The 13,348-nt window shown below is 40.4% G+C and overlaps 1 protein-coding gene across 1 annotated transcript in view; it reads left to right on the plus strand.

Annotated features, from left to right (window-relative positions):
* The first annotated feature begins 920 nt into the window (after positions 1-920).
* The window catches only part of TSPAN8 (tetraspanin 8), a 15,583-nt gene continuing 3,155 nt past the window's right edge, over positions 921-13,348 (plus strand). The window contains exons 1-6 of the mRNA XM_010077062.1: positions 921-980; positions 6,385-6,447; positions 9,126-9,254; positions 9,893-9,967; positions 10,053-10,160; positions 11,831-11,980. Of these exons, the coding sequence (XP_010075364.1) occupies positions 921-980; positions 6,385-6,447; positions 9,126-9,254; positions 9,893-9,967; positions 10,053-10,160; positions 11,831-11,980 (585 nt within the window). The remainder of the gene's footprint in view (positions 981-6,384; positions 6,448-9,125; positions 9,255-9,892; positions 9,968-10,052; positions 10,161-11,830; positions 11,981-13,348) is intronic.

Raw genomic sequence — 13,348 nt, forward strand, 5'->3', positions numbered from 1 at the left:
GCTATAGGGGGCTTCTCCAGAAAATGGGCTGATAGAAAAAACAGAGCAGTGATACCTTTATTTTCCCCTCAGGATTCCTAGTTTGAGGAGTACAAAGAAAACAAACATGACATAAAACAAAACTAATGAAACAGGTTTATTGCCTTGTCTTGTGGGACAAATCTAGCTCCTGTTGCAGAGAGCTATCCTGCATCTGACGCCAGAACCATCATTGCTGTGCTGGGGTTCACAACACTTTTGGAAACCTGCACAGCAGGACATTTGGTGCACCACAGTGCTTGGGTTCCTGGGGTCCCCATTTGGTGAGGAAGAGGAAAGGGATCTGAAGTAGATACCGAAAGGGAAAAAATGGTAGCAGATTCCTTACCCTTCCTCAGCTGGGATAACACAGACACACCCCTTTATGCCAGCTGAAAGTCTCGAGTGGGAGGGTGAACACGATCAGATGAATGTCGGCAACGGTCAGTGGGCAATGAAAGAGTAAACCCTGTGACTTAAAAGCATTAAGAAATGCAATAATTTACACCTCTTAAAAGCAGGTCTGCGAAACATTTTTATGCTCACTTCCCTTTAAATCGAAACTATGACTTTTGCTGCATTATTTACTTTTGAGGTGTAGGACAAGACTTAACAGGACCACAAAAAAGTACAAATCACAAAGAGGCAATAAGATCTAGAGACTCAGTGATAAAACCTGGTAGTGCTTCCCCCAGTACTCTGGTTAATATTTACCTGGGGTGTAGGAACTATTTAAATAGTTGTTAATGCTTTGGTCACAATTCTTGCTTTCAGTAGCGAGCACGCTGTATTTAATGTGGTTTGAGAGGTTTTCTGAAGACACAGAAACAACTTTTCTATTGAGGTTGGACTCTTAGGAAAGCTTCTTCTCCAGTGCTCATTTTTGTCTCAGCTTGTTGAAAATGGCGGGTGTAAGCGGCTGCATGAAGTACTCCATGTTCATCTTCAACTTCTTATTTTGGGTAAGTTGGTGCTTAAATTGTTCTTAGTGACGCATGAAATGTGTTCAATATTATGTGAACACTGTAGTTGAAGAAATTGTAAAGAAAATAGAGCATAAGTGGAACCAGAGTACAATTCTAAATCAGGGAGGGGAGAATATGTTTAACTTTTTGCCCTTCCCTTTGTCTTTTTCCTTCAAAATATCTTTCCCTCCGCATTCAAAAGTAGACCAGCCATGAGGCTGTCTCCCTGTTCATACAGTGCCCCTTACGTGAAGGGGCATCACTCATTTCAGTCAGAAGATAACAGACTCTCCACTTACATTGTTCTCTTGCTTTTATTGTCTGCCGCTGGCATCCAGATGGCATAATTCTGAATATGTGGTTGCAACAGAAGATACAGAAAATTCACTTGTATTTTTAGCCTCCTAATTGATAGATGGTTTTCATATCCTTCTTTGTGGTTCTTTGCTTCATGTTCAGTGTCATAATTAGTTTCTGACGGTAGACCGTAAACATTTGTAAAATGGTGTGGGCTGGCAGTACTGCCAATAGCTGTATCGAGGCAGATACAGCACAGGGCAGCAGGCAGGTTTCTGGGTGTCGTTTGAACCATATTTAACTATTTATCATATCTCAGCTGGTTGGCAAGAATTTCAGGTTCTAGAAGCTCTGGAAAGGTTTGAGTTAAAGAACATTTCTCTCACGGTTCAACCTCACTGTCAGCTTTCCCAACAGAGTTATGTCAGGTTCATCAGAGGTTCACTGAAACCAGAAGCAGAACTACTAGCCACATTGTGGGCTTTGCCTCAAGGGATTCTTTTCAAGTGAAAAGGTGATACCATTCAAAAGGGACCACAAACAGTAGCCTTTGAAAATTTGTAGCTAGCCAAAATGAGAAGAATTAGCAAAATTTTTGATCAATCGTAGACCTCACAAAGGAATTCCTAACAGGTAAGTGATGGTTTGGACTGTCTCCCACCTCTTCTCCCTCCCCCTCCATCAAGGCAGTTTGAAGATATTTGACATCTGTGTTCAAGTCTTTCTGCAAGAGTCCATAAGTTTCTGACTTGGAAACTTCCTACTTCTCAGGAAGATTTGCCTTCTTACATTAACCTGTGTTTACTGTAAGTGAAAACAGGTAGATGTCTCAGACTGGCATTAGAAAAGCTCCAAACTGCTTCTGGAATGAACATGTGAATAATGTCACACACCGAAGCCTCCAGTGACAGTATGAGCTTCCTAGGAAAAAACACAGGATGTGATCCTGGGGGAGTCTTGAAAGTTCAGGAAACAAGCAGGCATGGAACAAACTTCCCAAACCTATCTTTATGCCAAAGGTAGGAAAATCCATACTCTGCTCTGGGGAGGAATCTACTGAGAGAATTTGATGTGCATGTGACTGCCTGGCTGGGACACAGGAGAACAGGAAGGCAGCTATAGTTACTTATTCTAAAGAAAGGGGCTTAGCACTACGAAGATAGGGAAGAATAGACATGGTACAAACAGGAATATGGGCTGATGGAGTAAAATGAAGCTGAATTCTTTGATTCACTTTCCTGTCTCTAATTCCAGGAAATCATTAACTTACTGGAGTACAGGGAACAGTGATGTCTTTACAGCCACTGGTCCCACAGCTGCTGTCCCTGGTGCACAAGGCAGTTGGCAAGTGGAAAATTAAACTGATAGTTGTAAATGAAGGTGACTTTAACCTTAACTAGATAAGAGCAATGGCTGCATATTTATCAGGTGTCCTTTCATTTTACGTCCTTTGCAATCACTCTGGGAGTGTCCCCTCTTAGGGGACTTGGGCATGGGCTTTCCAGCCTTCTGGTCCCTTTTTCTAAGCAGATCTTCCAGCATAGTACTAAGTGTGTAAGCCTTGGAATAGTCTAAGCTAGCTCTGCAAAGTGGCTCTGGCTTCACTACATGATGTGTGTCCCCTGGCAATCTGCAGCCCCATGAGCCTCATGGTGGGCTCCAATATGTCCACAGAGTTTTGCATCTTTCCAGTTTGGTGAAAGAGACCTGAGCACGGGCTTTTGACGACCTGTGCTTTGGAGCTGGGTGCCTATATGGAGATCTTAGTAGTCCTTAAGTTAATCCTTAAGTAAGTTTTGTGCATTAAACCTGACATGTAGGTCAGACTTTTCCTCTTTCTTCAGAATTTGCAGAATATCCAGTCTCACCTGCTGCCCTTGTTTTGTCAGCTTCTGCTACTCCACATCACACAAGATTGCAGGATTACCATTTTTTTGCACTAAGTATTGATGTCTGATCCTAGTTTGAGGCGACCCGATCAGTGACAGAGCAATCTTTGGTCAGTTGTTCATACCACACTTGCAGTCCCATCTACAAGTGTGGCCCCGTCTCCATGCCTTACATCTGAACATCTCGATCCCTGAAAGTAGCAACACAGACTTAGCAGGTATGCTGAGCCACAGACCCCATGCTCCGTAGGACCTTCCTAGTGCTGTTATTTTCAGGCATCTCAAGGAAGTGTGCGCTTGTAGCCCAGAAAGCCAATCGTGTCCTGGGCTGCACCAAAAGAAGCATGGCCAGCAGGTCAAAGGAGGTGATTCTCCCCCTCTACTCTGCTCTCGTGAGACCCCACCTGGAGTACTGTGTTCAGATGTGGGGCCCCCAATATAAAAAAGACCTGGACCTATTGGAGAGAGTCCAGAGGAGAGCCACGAAATTAATCAGAGGGCTGGAGCACCTCCCCTATGAGGACAGGCTGAGAGAGTTGGGGTTGTTCAGCCTGGAGAAGAGAAGTCTCCAAGGAGACCTAGTAGCAGCCTACCAGTACCTGAAGGGGGCCTACAGGAATGATGGGGAAACACTCTTTATCAGGGAGTGTAGTGAGAGGACAAGGGGTAACAGGTATAAGCTGAAAGAGGGTAGATTTAGACTAGACATTAGGAAGAAATTTTTCACTGTGAGGGTGGTGAGACACTGGAACAGGTTGCCCAGGGAAGCTGTGGATGCCCCATCCCTGGAGGTGTTCAAGGCCAGGCTGGATGAGGCTTTGAGCTGGTCTGGTGGAGGGTGTCCCTGCTGGTGGCAGGGGGGTTGGAACCCGATGATCTCTACGGTCCTTTCCAACCCTAACCATTCTATGATTCTATGATTTTATGATTCTATGAAGTATTCCAGTCAAATGTTTTCCTGAACAGGAGCAACCTTGTAGAAAGCTCTTCCTGATACCCTTAAACTGGTTGCTTAAAAAGTGTGTTCCACAGGAGGGAATTCCCCCAAGGTTTGGTAATCCTGTGTCTGAGAAGTGCAGAAGAGTCCTGATATACTGCTGGTCCAGAGTCACAGCAGGCTCATCTCAGGTGATATTAATTTATCTAAGCTGTATTTCTTCATCACACCAAGACCGAAGGGCTCAAGAAAAGCTGATTGAATTTGAGGGACAACAGTCCTGTTCCTGTTTGGTTTATGAAACTGTGATGAGCTCACTGATTCTTGGTCAAGGGTTGAGGCAAAACTAAAATAGCAATCTAGTTTTGGCAAAATAGGTGAGGACCTTTTCAAAGAAGCTCTTTTTATTCCATTGGAAAATACTGGTTCATTAAAAATGAAATTTCCTGAAATGAAAGTTTCTTTAGCTGAAACTTTATTTTAGGAAAACTTAATAATTATGGAGTATTCCATCAAATTTGAAATGTTCAACTTGGACTCTCTGGGAACAGACCATTTTGATTTGTTATTTCAAAACTTCTATTTGTGTGTTCTTGTACAATTTGTATGTTATGAAAACAAACAGAAATAAAAGCTTAAGATTTTACTGAAATGGAACATTTTTTATCAGCCTAAACCAATTCTATTTTTATAATTAAATATATACACATTGCTAAAATTTTTTATTTATAAATTATGCTTTTTTTTTTTCCAATGGAGTAAATAAATATTGTAGCATTCCCATCTGATTGGTAAGTTCCTGTACATTCAGCTATATTTGCTTCTACTGCTGTGCTGTATTTTTATGGGAGGTCCTATGTAACAAATAAGGCAGTGGGCCAAATTCTGTTTGGATTTGTAGCAATAGCTGCTTCAGTGGAAATTTTTACATTAGTGAGCCCATGTCGCCTGGTGCATAGCCACATGACTCACAGTGTGCTGCCGAACCTGAGCGCAGAGTCATATGATACCATCAGTTTCTAGGCAGATTCAGTGGGATTCAGAAAGTTTCAGTGGGGAGTTCTAGTTAAATTTGATAACATGATATAGCTGTCATCGAATGTACAACTTTCCTTTTCATGTTTAAAATGTACTTGTAGGAGCTTTACTTAGAGCAGGAAAATGTGTGGTACTCATGTCTGAGTGCTGGCTCTGTTCCACATTAAATAATCTGCTAAAGTCGTTATGGTCTTTGATGCTGAATATTATATGAAACCTTTTGCGGGGAAAGTATTTTTTAAGAAAAATTATCTAAAACATATAAAAATGAGAAGCTCATAAAAACATTTCAGGGCCATTTATGACTTAAGTATTAATGACATACAGGAAGATAATTCTAAATCTAGTCTCTGGTCCTCAGTGACCTCTCGTTCCTACCAGTGGTCTCAGTAGGCACAATCCTTCCACCTGATTAACCTCTTAATTACCTGTCTCCAACACTTAATAAAGAGAAATTCTGTATAAAAATCGTCAAGGACATGGTTAGGAATAGAGTGACTGGGGCATAGTGGAATGATACCTCAACAATTAATGAAAGAGGAGCATAACTAGTGATTAGGGAGTGTGTCTGGACCTGGAATTCATCTGCCCTGACTTCAACATCTTAAAGAAAGTCATCCTGTTCTAACTTCCACATGTGCATGACTGAGTATGGTTGTTTTCTGTAAAAATGTAATGGAAATAATAGCTATAGGCTTTTTATAGGAGGAATATTCTAAGGATTGGAGATAGCTAGATATTGTTGCAATAGAAACAGCAAAAAGACTTTATTTATAACTTTTCCTGATAGTTTTCCTGTAGAGAATATGTCTCTAGATATGTATCCTGAACAATTCTAGAAACAGCCTTTGTACAAACATCCCTGATAAAATCTCATGTGTTTCCATTATACAAGAAACAGTGTTCTCTACAGACATGTTATATACATACAATAGCAATTTATATTCCTCTCTCATCTGACAGAATTTGTGTGCTTCCCAACCACATGTATAAATCATCAAGGAAATGTGGAGTCCTCTGAGGCAGAAGCATCATGGATTTGGTGTATAACTGAAGATTTAACTACCCTTATGAAGTTTCCTGGATATGAATCAATATTCTATGCTCCAGTAATTCATGTTTCTTTCACTTTGCCAAACAGATGATTTCAGAATTTTGGCCAGTATCTGGTGCAATTTGGATGCTGAATGTCAATCTAATGTTGTTGATCTTTCTAAATATTCTTTATTTTCTCCTGCAGGTGTGTGGTTGCGTTATTTTGGGAGTGTCTATATGGATACGTGTTAGCAAAGATGCTCAGCAGGTAAATGTGTGTGGTTATATCAGAACCATGAAAAAGTGGGAGCTACTGCACGCACTTTCATTTCCCATCTTCATTTCCACAAATTTGTTATGTTTTTATTGAAGTGGTTGGTATGGGTAAAGATTAATGCATTCTATGGTCTTTAAGATTAAACAAGATGGTGCAGGTAGTCAGATAAAGTGATTGACATAAGCACAGACGTGACTACAAAAAGGGCCTTCTGGTGTTATTAATGTAGGGTCTTGCAGATACACACTGATTTCTGTTGGAAAATCTGTGTCTCTCTCCTCTAATTAAAACTAATGATGCTTCTGTTATTGATTTCAGTGTTAGAATAATGAGGAGCCATGTGGCTCCTAGACTTTTCAGTGCCTTTCCCTATTAGAATAGGGAATATATATTCCTAGGGTTACTTCCATTTGTTTGTAGGGAATATTCTTACCTTTCTCATTATCTTCAATAACACAATTCTTATTTCCCCAGTAACTGCTACTCTGAAAGGGAGCAAGGATTTTTCCTTTCTCTTTTCAGTGTCTCCTTGAAACACCTAATCTTTTTTTCCCTCATATTTTTATAGAAAGAGTTTTAGAGACCCAAAAATCTTTACTTAGGATTAAAATGTCCTACCAGCCCTTCTGGAAGGGAGAGGAAAGCCCCTTAGTTCCCATCCTGGATTTTATCTGTGTTATTAAATTACTTCAGACTTTATGACTTTCCTTTTCTGCAAAGCTAGGGAAAATACAATTTTGAGGAGCCCTTGATCTTGCAGACATGCAGCAGAGGCTTGTCCTGTTGCTGCAAAGGCCCTTTGCCCATGTGGGCCCTGCCAACCTTTTGCCAAGGTTGTGCTGGCCTCTGACTTGCAGCTTGTTTTCCACCACCCTTGAGTGAAGCTGATTTCACAGCTTGTAGGTACTTCTCCAAAAGGCACTATGCAATCTTGGTACTTTGGTGCTTTCTTGTAGTAACAAGAACAATCTGACTCTAAGGTTTAAGCAGCATATTTCTTCTTGTGAATTTGGGCCATAGAAATGTAAATTAATTTGAAAACTTAATTTGCATGTTTCTATTTCTACAAAGGCTTTCTGGCCATAGAATTGAAAAAATGGCCAGGTGTGACATAGAAGCCTTTTTTTCAGCAGTCAAATTGAGCCTTTAGTATAGATTAAGTTGCAAATCTTCAGATCATCCCTCTGCTGCTCTACCACAGTCTAACAGTTAAGAACAATAATTTTTAAGTCAGTATTTTCCCATCTGGAAATAAGAAGATGGTGGAGATAAGAAGATGGCTTTATATATTTCCTGCCATTTGGCTGATGACATTCTGGCCTTTAGCCAGTCCCACATCTTTCATGTCTGGCAGAGGATGGATGCAACAGAATTGCTTTCGTGATTATGTTGTGCCATGGGATAAATTAGGTCATGGTGGAATGGCTCTGCCATTCTCTGCTGTGGAAGAAGAAGAACGACAACTTTCACTCCTCAATCAATGTTTTAGAAGAAGCTAAAATTGCAATACTTGCTAGTTGACCATCTCTAGTATGATGGCTCAGACGATACAATGGATCTTGGAAAACCATAACCACTATTATCCTTTCTTATTTTTTGAGAGCTTTCTTGTTCAGAAAAGCATATTTAAGTGTGTCCCAAACTGGTTTCCTGAAGTGATGCTTAGTACTCCCCAAAACCTGTGAATTAAGAGTAGACACCAAAATTGAAAGCATTTTCTCGCATTTTTGCCTCTAGGCAGGCAAAGTTCCCATTCAAAACCAATGTATGTTTTTCCTGAGTAATAATTGAACAGACCATAGGGATTTGGCTGTAGATGAATAGAGCTTTCTAAGAATAAATAACAGGAGATTCAGTCCAACTTGGAAGGGGAAAGAACAACACATTCTTCAAATTATACTTGTCTATATACCTTTGCAATTTCCATCAGAAGATAAATGTGACAACTTCCAGACATTTTTGCTAATCTTGGCACCAGCCACACTGGAAAATATTCTTTGAACATTTTTCTCTATTTTGGCCTTTGGCCTTAGTCAGTCCTGTGGGAACTGACTAATTTGATGTTTAATAATATTGAGGTATACGAATTGTTTAGTTGAATGTCCCACATATCAAAATACAGTCTTCATCTCTGAGGGTAATATTAGAGATCATGACTAAAAAAAAAAAGAAGCTGCTTTGGAAAATACATCTAACTATTTATCTAGTGTATCCAGCATCGCTCCGAGTAGTGTTCTCTCAGGAACAGCCACAGAGTATGTTCCTGGCCTCCTAATGACAAACAGAGGTTTTGTTTCTTTAAGAGTTGGTTAATGTAGGACAGATTTTGAGATAATCAATTTTGCTACTTCCAGTAAAAAGCAAAGATTCATCAGCTGAAAACTGACTGAAAGTCACTTTAAAGACAAGAGATCTTTATTTACTCTGTAAAGTTGACTTTCATCTCATGCAGAGACAAAGACTGTGAAAAGCCAGGTTCTAACCAGCTCCCCGACAAAACATTTAAGAAGGGGGCATTAGAGGTTTTTTTATTTATGAATCTGAATTTTTCCATGGTTGCTAAGCAGTATATTTATCAATTATGAAACAATTCTTATGTTTGGGGGGATACAGATGTTTTCAAAAGGAGCTTCTTGTAGCTGAAAGATTTTTTTCCCTTCTCTTTTCAGGACCTGAATATAGATAGCAGCCTGTTCGCAGGGGTTGATCTGCTGATAGCCGTGGGCTCCATCATTATGGTCCTTGGGTTTCTGGGGTGCTGTGGTGCCATAAAGGAGAGCCGGTGCATGCTGCTCTTGGTAGGAAAGAAAAACATTTTACTATCTTTAACAGGCCACAGCTATCTGTGATGGATAAGTTCTTTGCAAGTAGTATCAAATGAGGATGGGGGCCTTTTTGTTTAACCAAATGCTTGATTATGATCATATGTTTTCATTGCTTACCTTGTGCTTGAGCTGCTTCTGAATTCTAGTGCAGACAAATGATGGGTGGTCTCATCAACAAGAAGAGATGGTCCAGAGAGCCCCAAGCATGTCACTAGCTTTTTTTCCATCCAGTCATCACTGAAGTTCCCTCCACCAGTCCTCCCCCACTACCTAGCCTATTTAATTTCATAAATTCACAGTTTCTCCCTTTGCTGGTCCTCATAGAACATCCTCCCTGCCCTCCTGCCCAAAACCTCTCACCTGCGCAGTGCCTATCATGCCACTATTCTGGTGTGTGCTTGGTTTTCATCACCAGCTGAGCGCACTCTGTCTCAAGCACCCTCTTTTCTCATTGCCAAAGAAGGAATAACTGGAGCAGCTCTGACTGGAACTTCAGTTCATTCTACCTACATGGTTATTCAAGCACATGAAAGCTTAACTTCACTTAGAAGAAATAGTATCATCTTGGTCAAAAGTACTCCAGTTTTCTCCTCCTTTTGTTTTCTCCCTAGTTTTTTATCGGACTGCTTCTGATCCTGATCCTTCAGATCACAGGAGGTATTTTAGGAGCAGTGTACAGATCTAAGGTACAGTATTATTCTGTGTGTTCGTTGATTTCTTCACAGAGTTTTGCTTCTATCCTGAAAACTAATAAAATGTTTGGACTTGCAGATTGAAACATCCCTTAACAACACCCTCCTGGAAACTGTGAAAACATTGCAAAGCTCTACGCAAGAATCCAAAGTGTTTCAAGAGCAATTCCAGAAGTTTCAGCAAATGGTAATTGAAATGTAACAAAAGGCAGGGATTGTTTCTATCTGTTCCATCTGTAGCATTTGTCTGTGCTTTGTTTTACAGCTACTCTGCCATAGACCTGAATTTCATTCCCTGGGAAAGGGTCTGACTTAAATGCAAGTTAAAACACTATGGAAGGGGCTTCTGCTCTCTTGGACATGGGTTTTTGGCAATGATTTCTTTGTGCAATAGTGTTTATAAGAGCAGTGGAGCAAGGACACACAACATCCAAGTGAGGCTGACAGCTAAGCTCTTTATTGAGAAGGCTGCTGCTCCTTTGTAACAGCTCTGCCTTCTGAAGGGACGTTGCTCCTTCACTGTGTACCAGCTAAGAACTACCCAGCACTCTTAAGGCAAGATTACCCCTGGGATAAGGAAAAATTCAAGAGTGTATTTCATTTGGAAAATACTATTTCTATTAAGTCATTAAATGCCATACTTTACCGTGTAAGAAGAGGGTAGAAAACATATGTTTTCACTGTACTTGTACCTATCCTGGCTTCCCCCACCTGCAGGACCCCAGAAGGTTGACACTTAGTGCCAGCTTGCTCTGAGGTGCTACACAGAGAATACCCGTGATTCTCACTGATACAGTTGATCGTGTAGACCCCTGCCCCTCCCACTAGTACCTATGTCTATACATTGATGGAGTGCCTGCTGTTATTTTTTTTTTCAGTCCCTAATGGGTGATGACTTTGATGGTTAGGCTATAAGAATTCCTATATTTTTAAAGGCTGCTGGTGTGAAAGAAAAGGAAGCAAGAAACAATATTTGGGTGGATTATATTACTTCCGCTTCTCCTTCCTCATTCCACCTCTAGCCCTGTCCTCTGCTTCTGAGCCAGCTTATTTCTTCTGATATAATAAGCAGCTCCCTGGGGAGACGACTAAAGGGTGAGCAAAATGAAAAATCCCATAATTACTGTATTAATTTTTAAATAGACCAGGATTGCTTTATTATGTCCCATGGCCTTTGCTTTTATACAAAGTTATGTGAACATTTCCAGCTGCTTTTTAAAAGGGGGAAGATCTCAAACCCAAGTCTGCACCCCTGAGCTTTAGTGACTTGAATAAAGTGGAGCATGAAGTGAAACTGCACCTGGTTTAGGTTTCACAAACCCCAAATGGAACCCTGGCCTCCTCAGTCCATTTCTAATTTAAAGGGCTAACCATCATTCAAGGTGGTTATTTTTCTAGATTTCAGAGTTTTATGTGCTTTAATTTTACATGTTCAGCCTGGCTTTCCACAATGTGAAATGTGGATATTATTGGAACTGTTACTTAACTTCTGCAAGTAAAACCTGCAGAAAGAAGATTTGGTTCTCAAAAAATACTATACCCAGCATTGTTCTATGTTCCAGTTCCATTCTGGCACTGACAATTACTAGCTTTATAGTATGTTAATGTTTTTTGAGCACTGTATGCTGAAAATCTGGTCTTTTTTTTCCTTTTTTTTAAAGTTGTGCACTTACATTCTTAGAACTGGTATGGAAATGTAAAGGGCATTTGAGACATACCAGTTTGGGAAAACTTCCACGTGGGAAAAGAAGAAAGGAAATCTCTCCTTCATTATTCCTCTCGGCTCCCTCCCCTATTCTCCTCGAACTGAAAATCACCACTTTTTTCCTCATCTCCCCATTTCCTCCTTTGTTGCAGAACCAGTGCTGTGGTTTGCTGAATGGAGCTGCAGATTGGGGAAATAATTTTAATACTGATATTGGTGGCAAAAAAATCTGTGAGTGTGAAGTAAAGAACCCATCATCAGACCTCTGCACCTCCTATCAAAACAGACAGGTTTATAAAAAGGTAAGAAAAATACAGTGTTCCACTCTTCTTCCCAAGAAGAAGTTTTAACTCAAGGTTGTCTTTGGTGTCTGGCATAATCAGCAGTTCTGCATCTTTCCAAAAAGGTAAAGTTTTGCCTTCTCTTCATTAGCCAAAATTACCCCTGTGCCATCTGTTATGAAATTATTGTTCCTACATTAAATACGCCACTGCTTCTTCTCCCTGGCATGCCTCTATTTCAGCTGTGCAGTCTGCGTGGTTACTGTGGGTGAAAACTGTTGTGGCTTTGGGGTCAGGCTATGCCTCTGGCTCACAGCAGCACGTCAGTGACACTTTAGTTCTCATAGCTCCCTCAGAAGATTATGTTCCCACCCAGAATCATTCTGGTGGTAGACATGTTAGCATGGCTTTCAAAGGGCTAAGGGATATCAAAAAATGAACACACTAAATGCAAGACATTTGGGGTTTTATAGTCCTTTAATAAAAAACCACACACTCATTTTGCAGGATCTGCTGGAAGGAAACTTTACGTATTATAGGCTTCATGGCAGCATATTCAAAGTGTAATTTCCTACAACTACAGCCTTTTGAAAAGCTTGTGGCAGTTAATATAACAAGGCAAAAATGTCTGGTGACAGGCAACAAGAAGGCATACTCAAAAAATGGTAGGTGGGCAGCAGAGATCTCGATTAATTGATTTCAAGATTTATCTGCCTCCTTATATGGAAATTTGGACTCCATACATACAAAAAAAAAAAGTAAAAAAAAAGAGTGGAAAACTAGCACAAAATAGCTGCATTTTTAGAATGCAGGTGGTACAAAGTTTGCCAGTCTGTACCTAGCACAAAGCAGATTTTAGCAGATCTTCTGGGTTGTATCCTTCTCTAAATGCACAGCTCCTTTGACAGGTCCTGACTGAATTCTAATTTCCTCCCTCTGTAGTCCCACAGAAGCAAATATTGTTTTAAAGCAAGGGAACAGTGTGGTTAGGTAGAGGATGCCAGAACCCAATCTGGAAATAAGAGGCTGTTTTGGACACATTTTAATGTCTTTTTGGCCTCAGGCAAACCCTCAAAGGACACATGAGAAGCCATCAGTGAAACTGCTGCAGGTGCAAGATAACGCTCACATGAACACACAGATTTCATGGTGGTGTTAGATACTATTAAAAACATTCAAGTCTTGTGATCCAGGAAAAAAAAGATCTGAAATTCAGTGCAGTTCTGGGTCAGCTTAAATAAGAGGATTTTTAGAAGGACTAGAAGGAGAAGACCCATGTGTTTATTGTGAGGGAGGAAATATGGTGAAAAAATATAACTATTTGGGGGGAAGGCAGTTGTAATTTTGGAACAGTACTGTAGTTTTGATAGATTTAAGCCATACTTGGCT

The sequence above is a fragment of the Pterocles gutturalis genome, unplaced genomic scaffold (assembly GCF_000699245.1).
Source record: "Pterocles gutturalis isolate BGI_N339 unplaced genomic scaffold, ASM69924v1 scaffold16908, whole genome shotgun sequence".
Lineage (NCBI taxonomy): Eukaryota > Metazoa > Chordata > Aves > Pterocliformes > Pteroclidae > Pterocles > Pterocles gutturalis.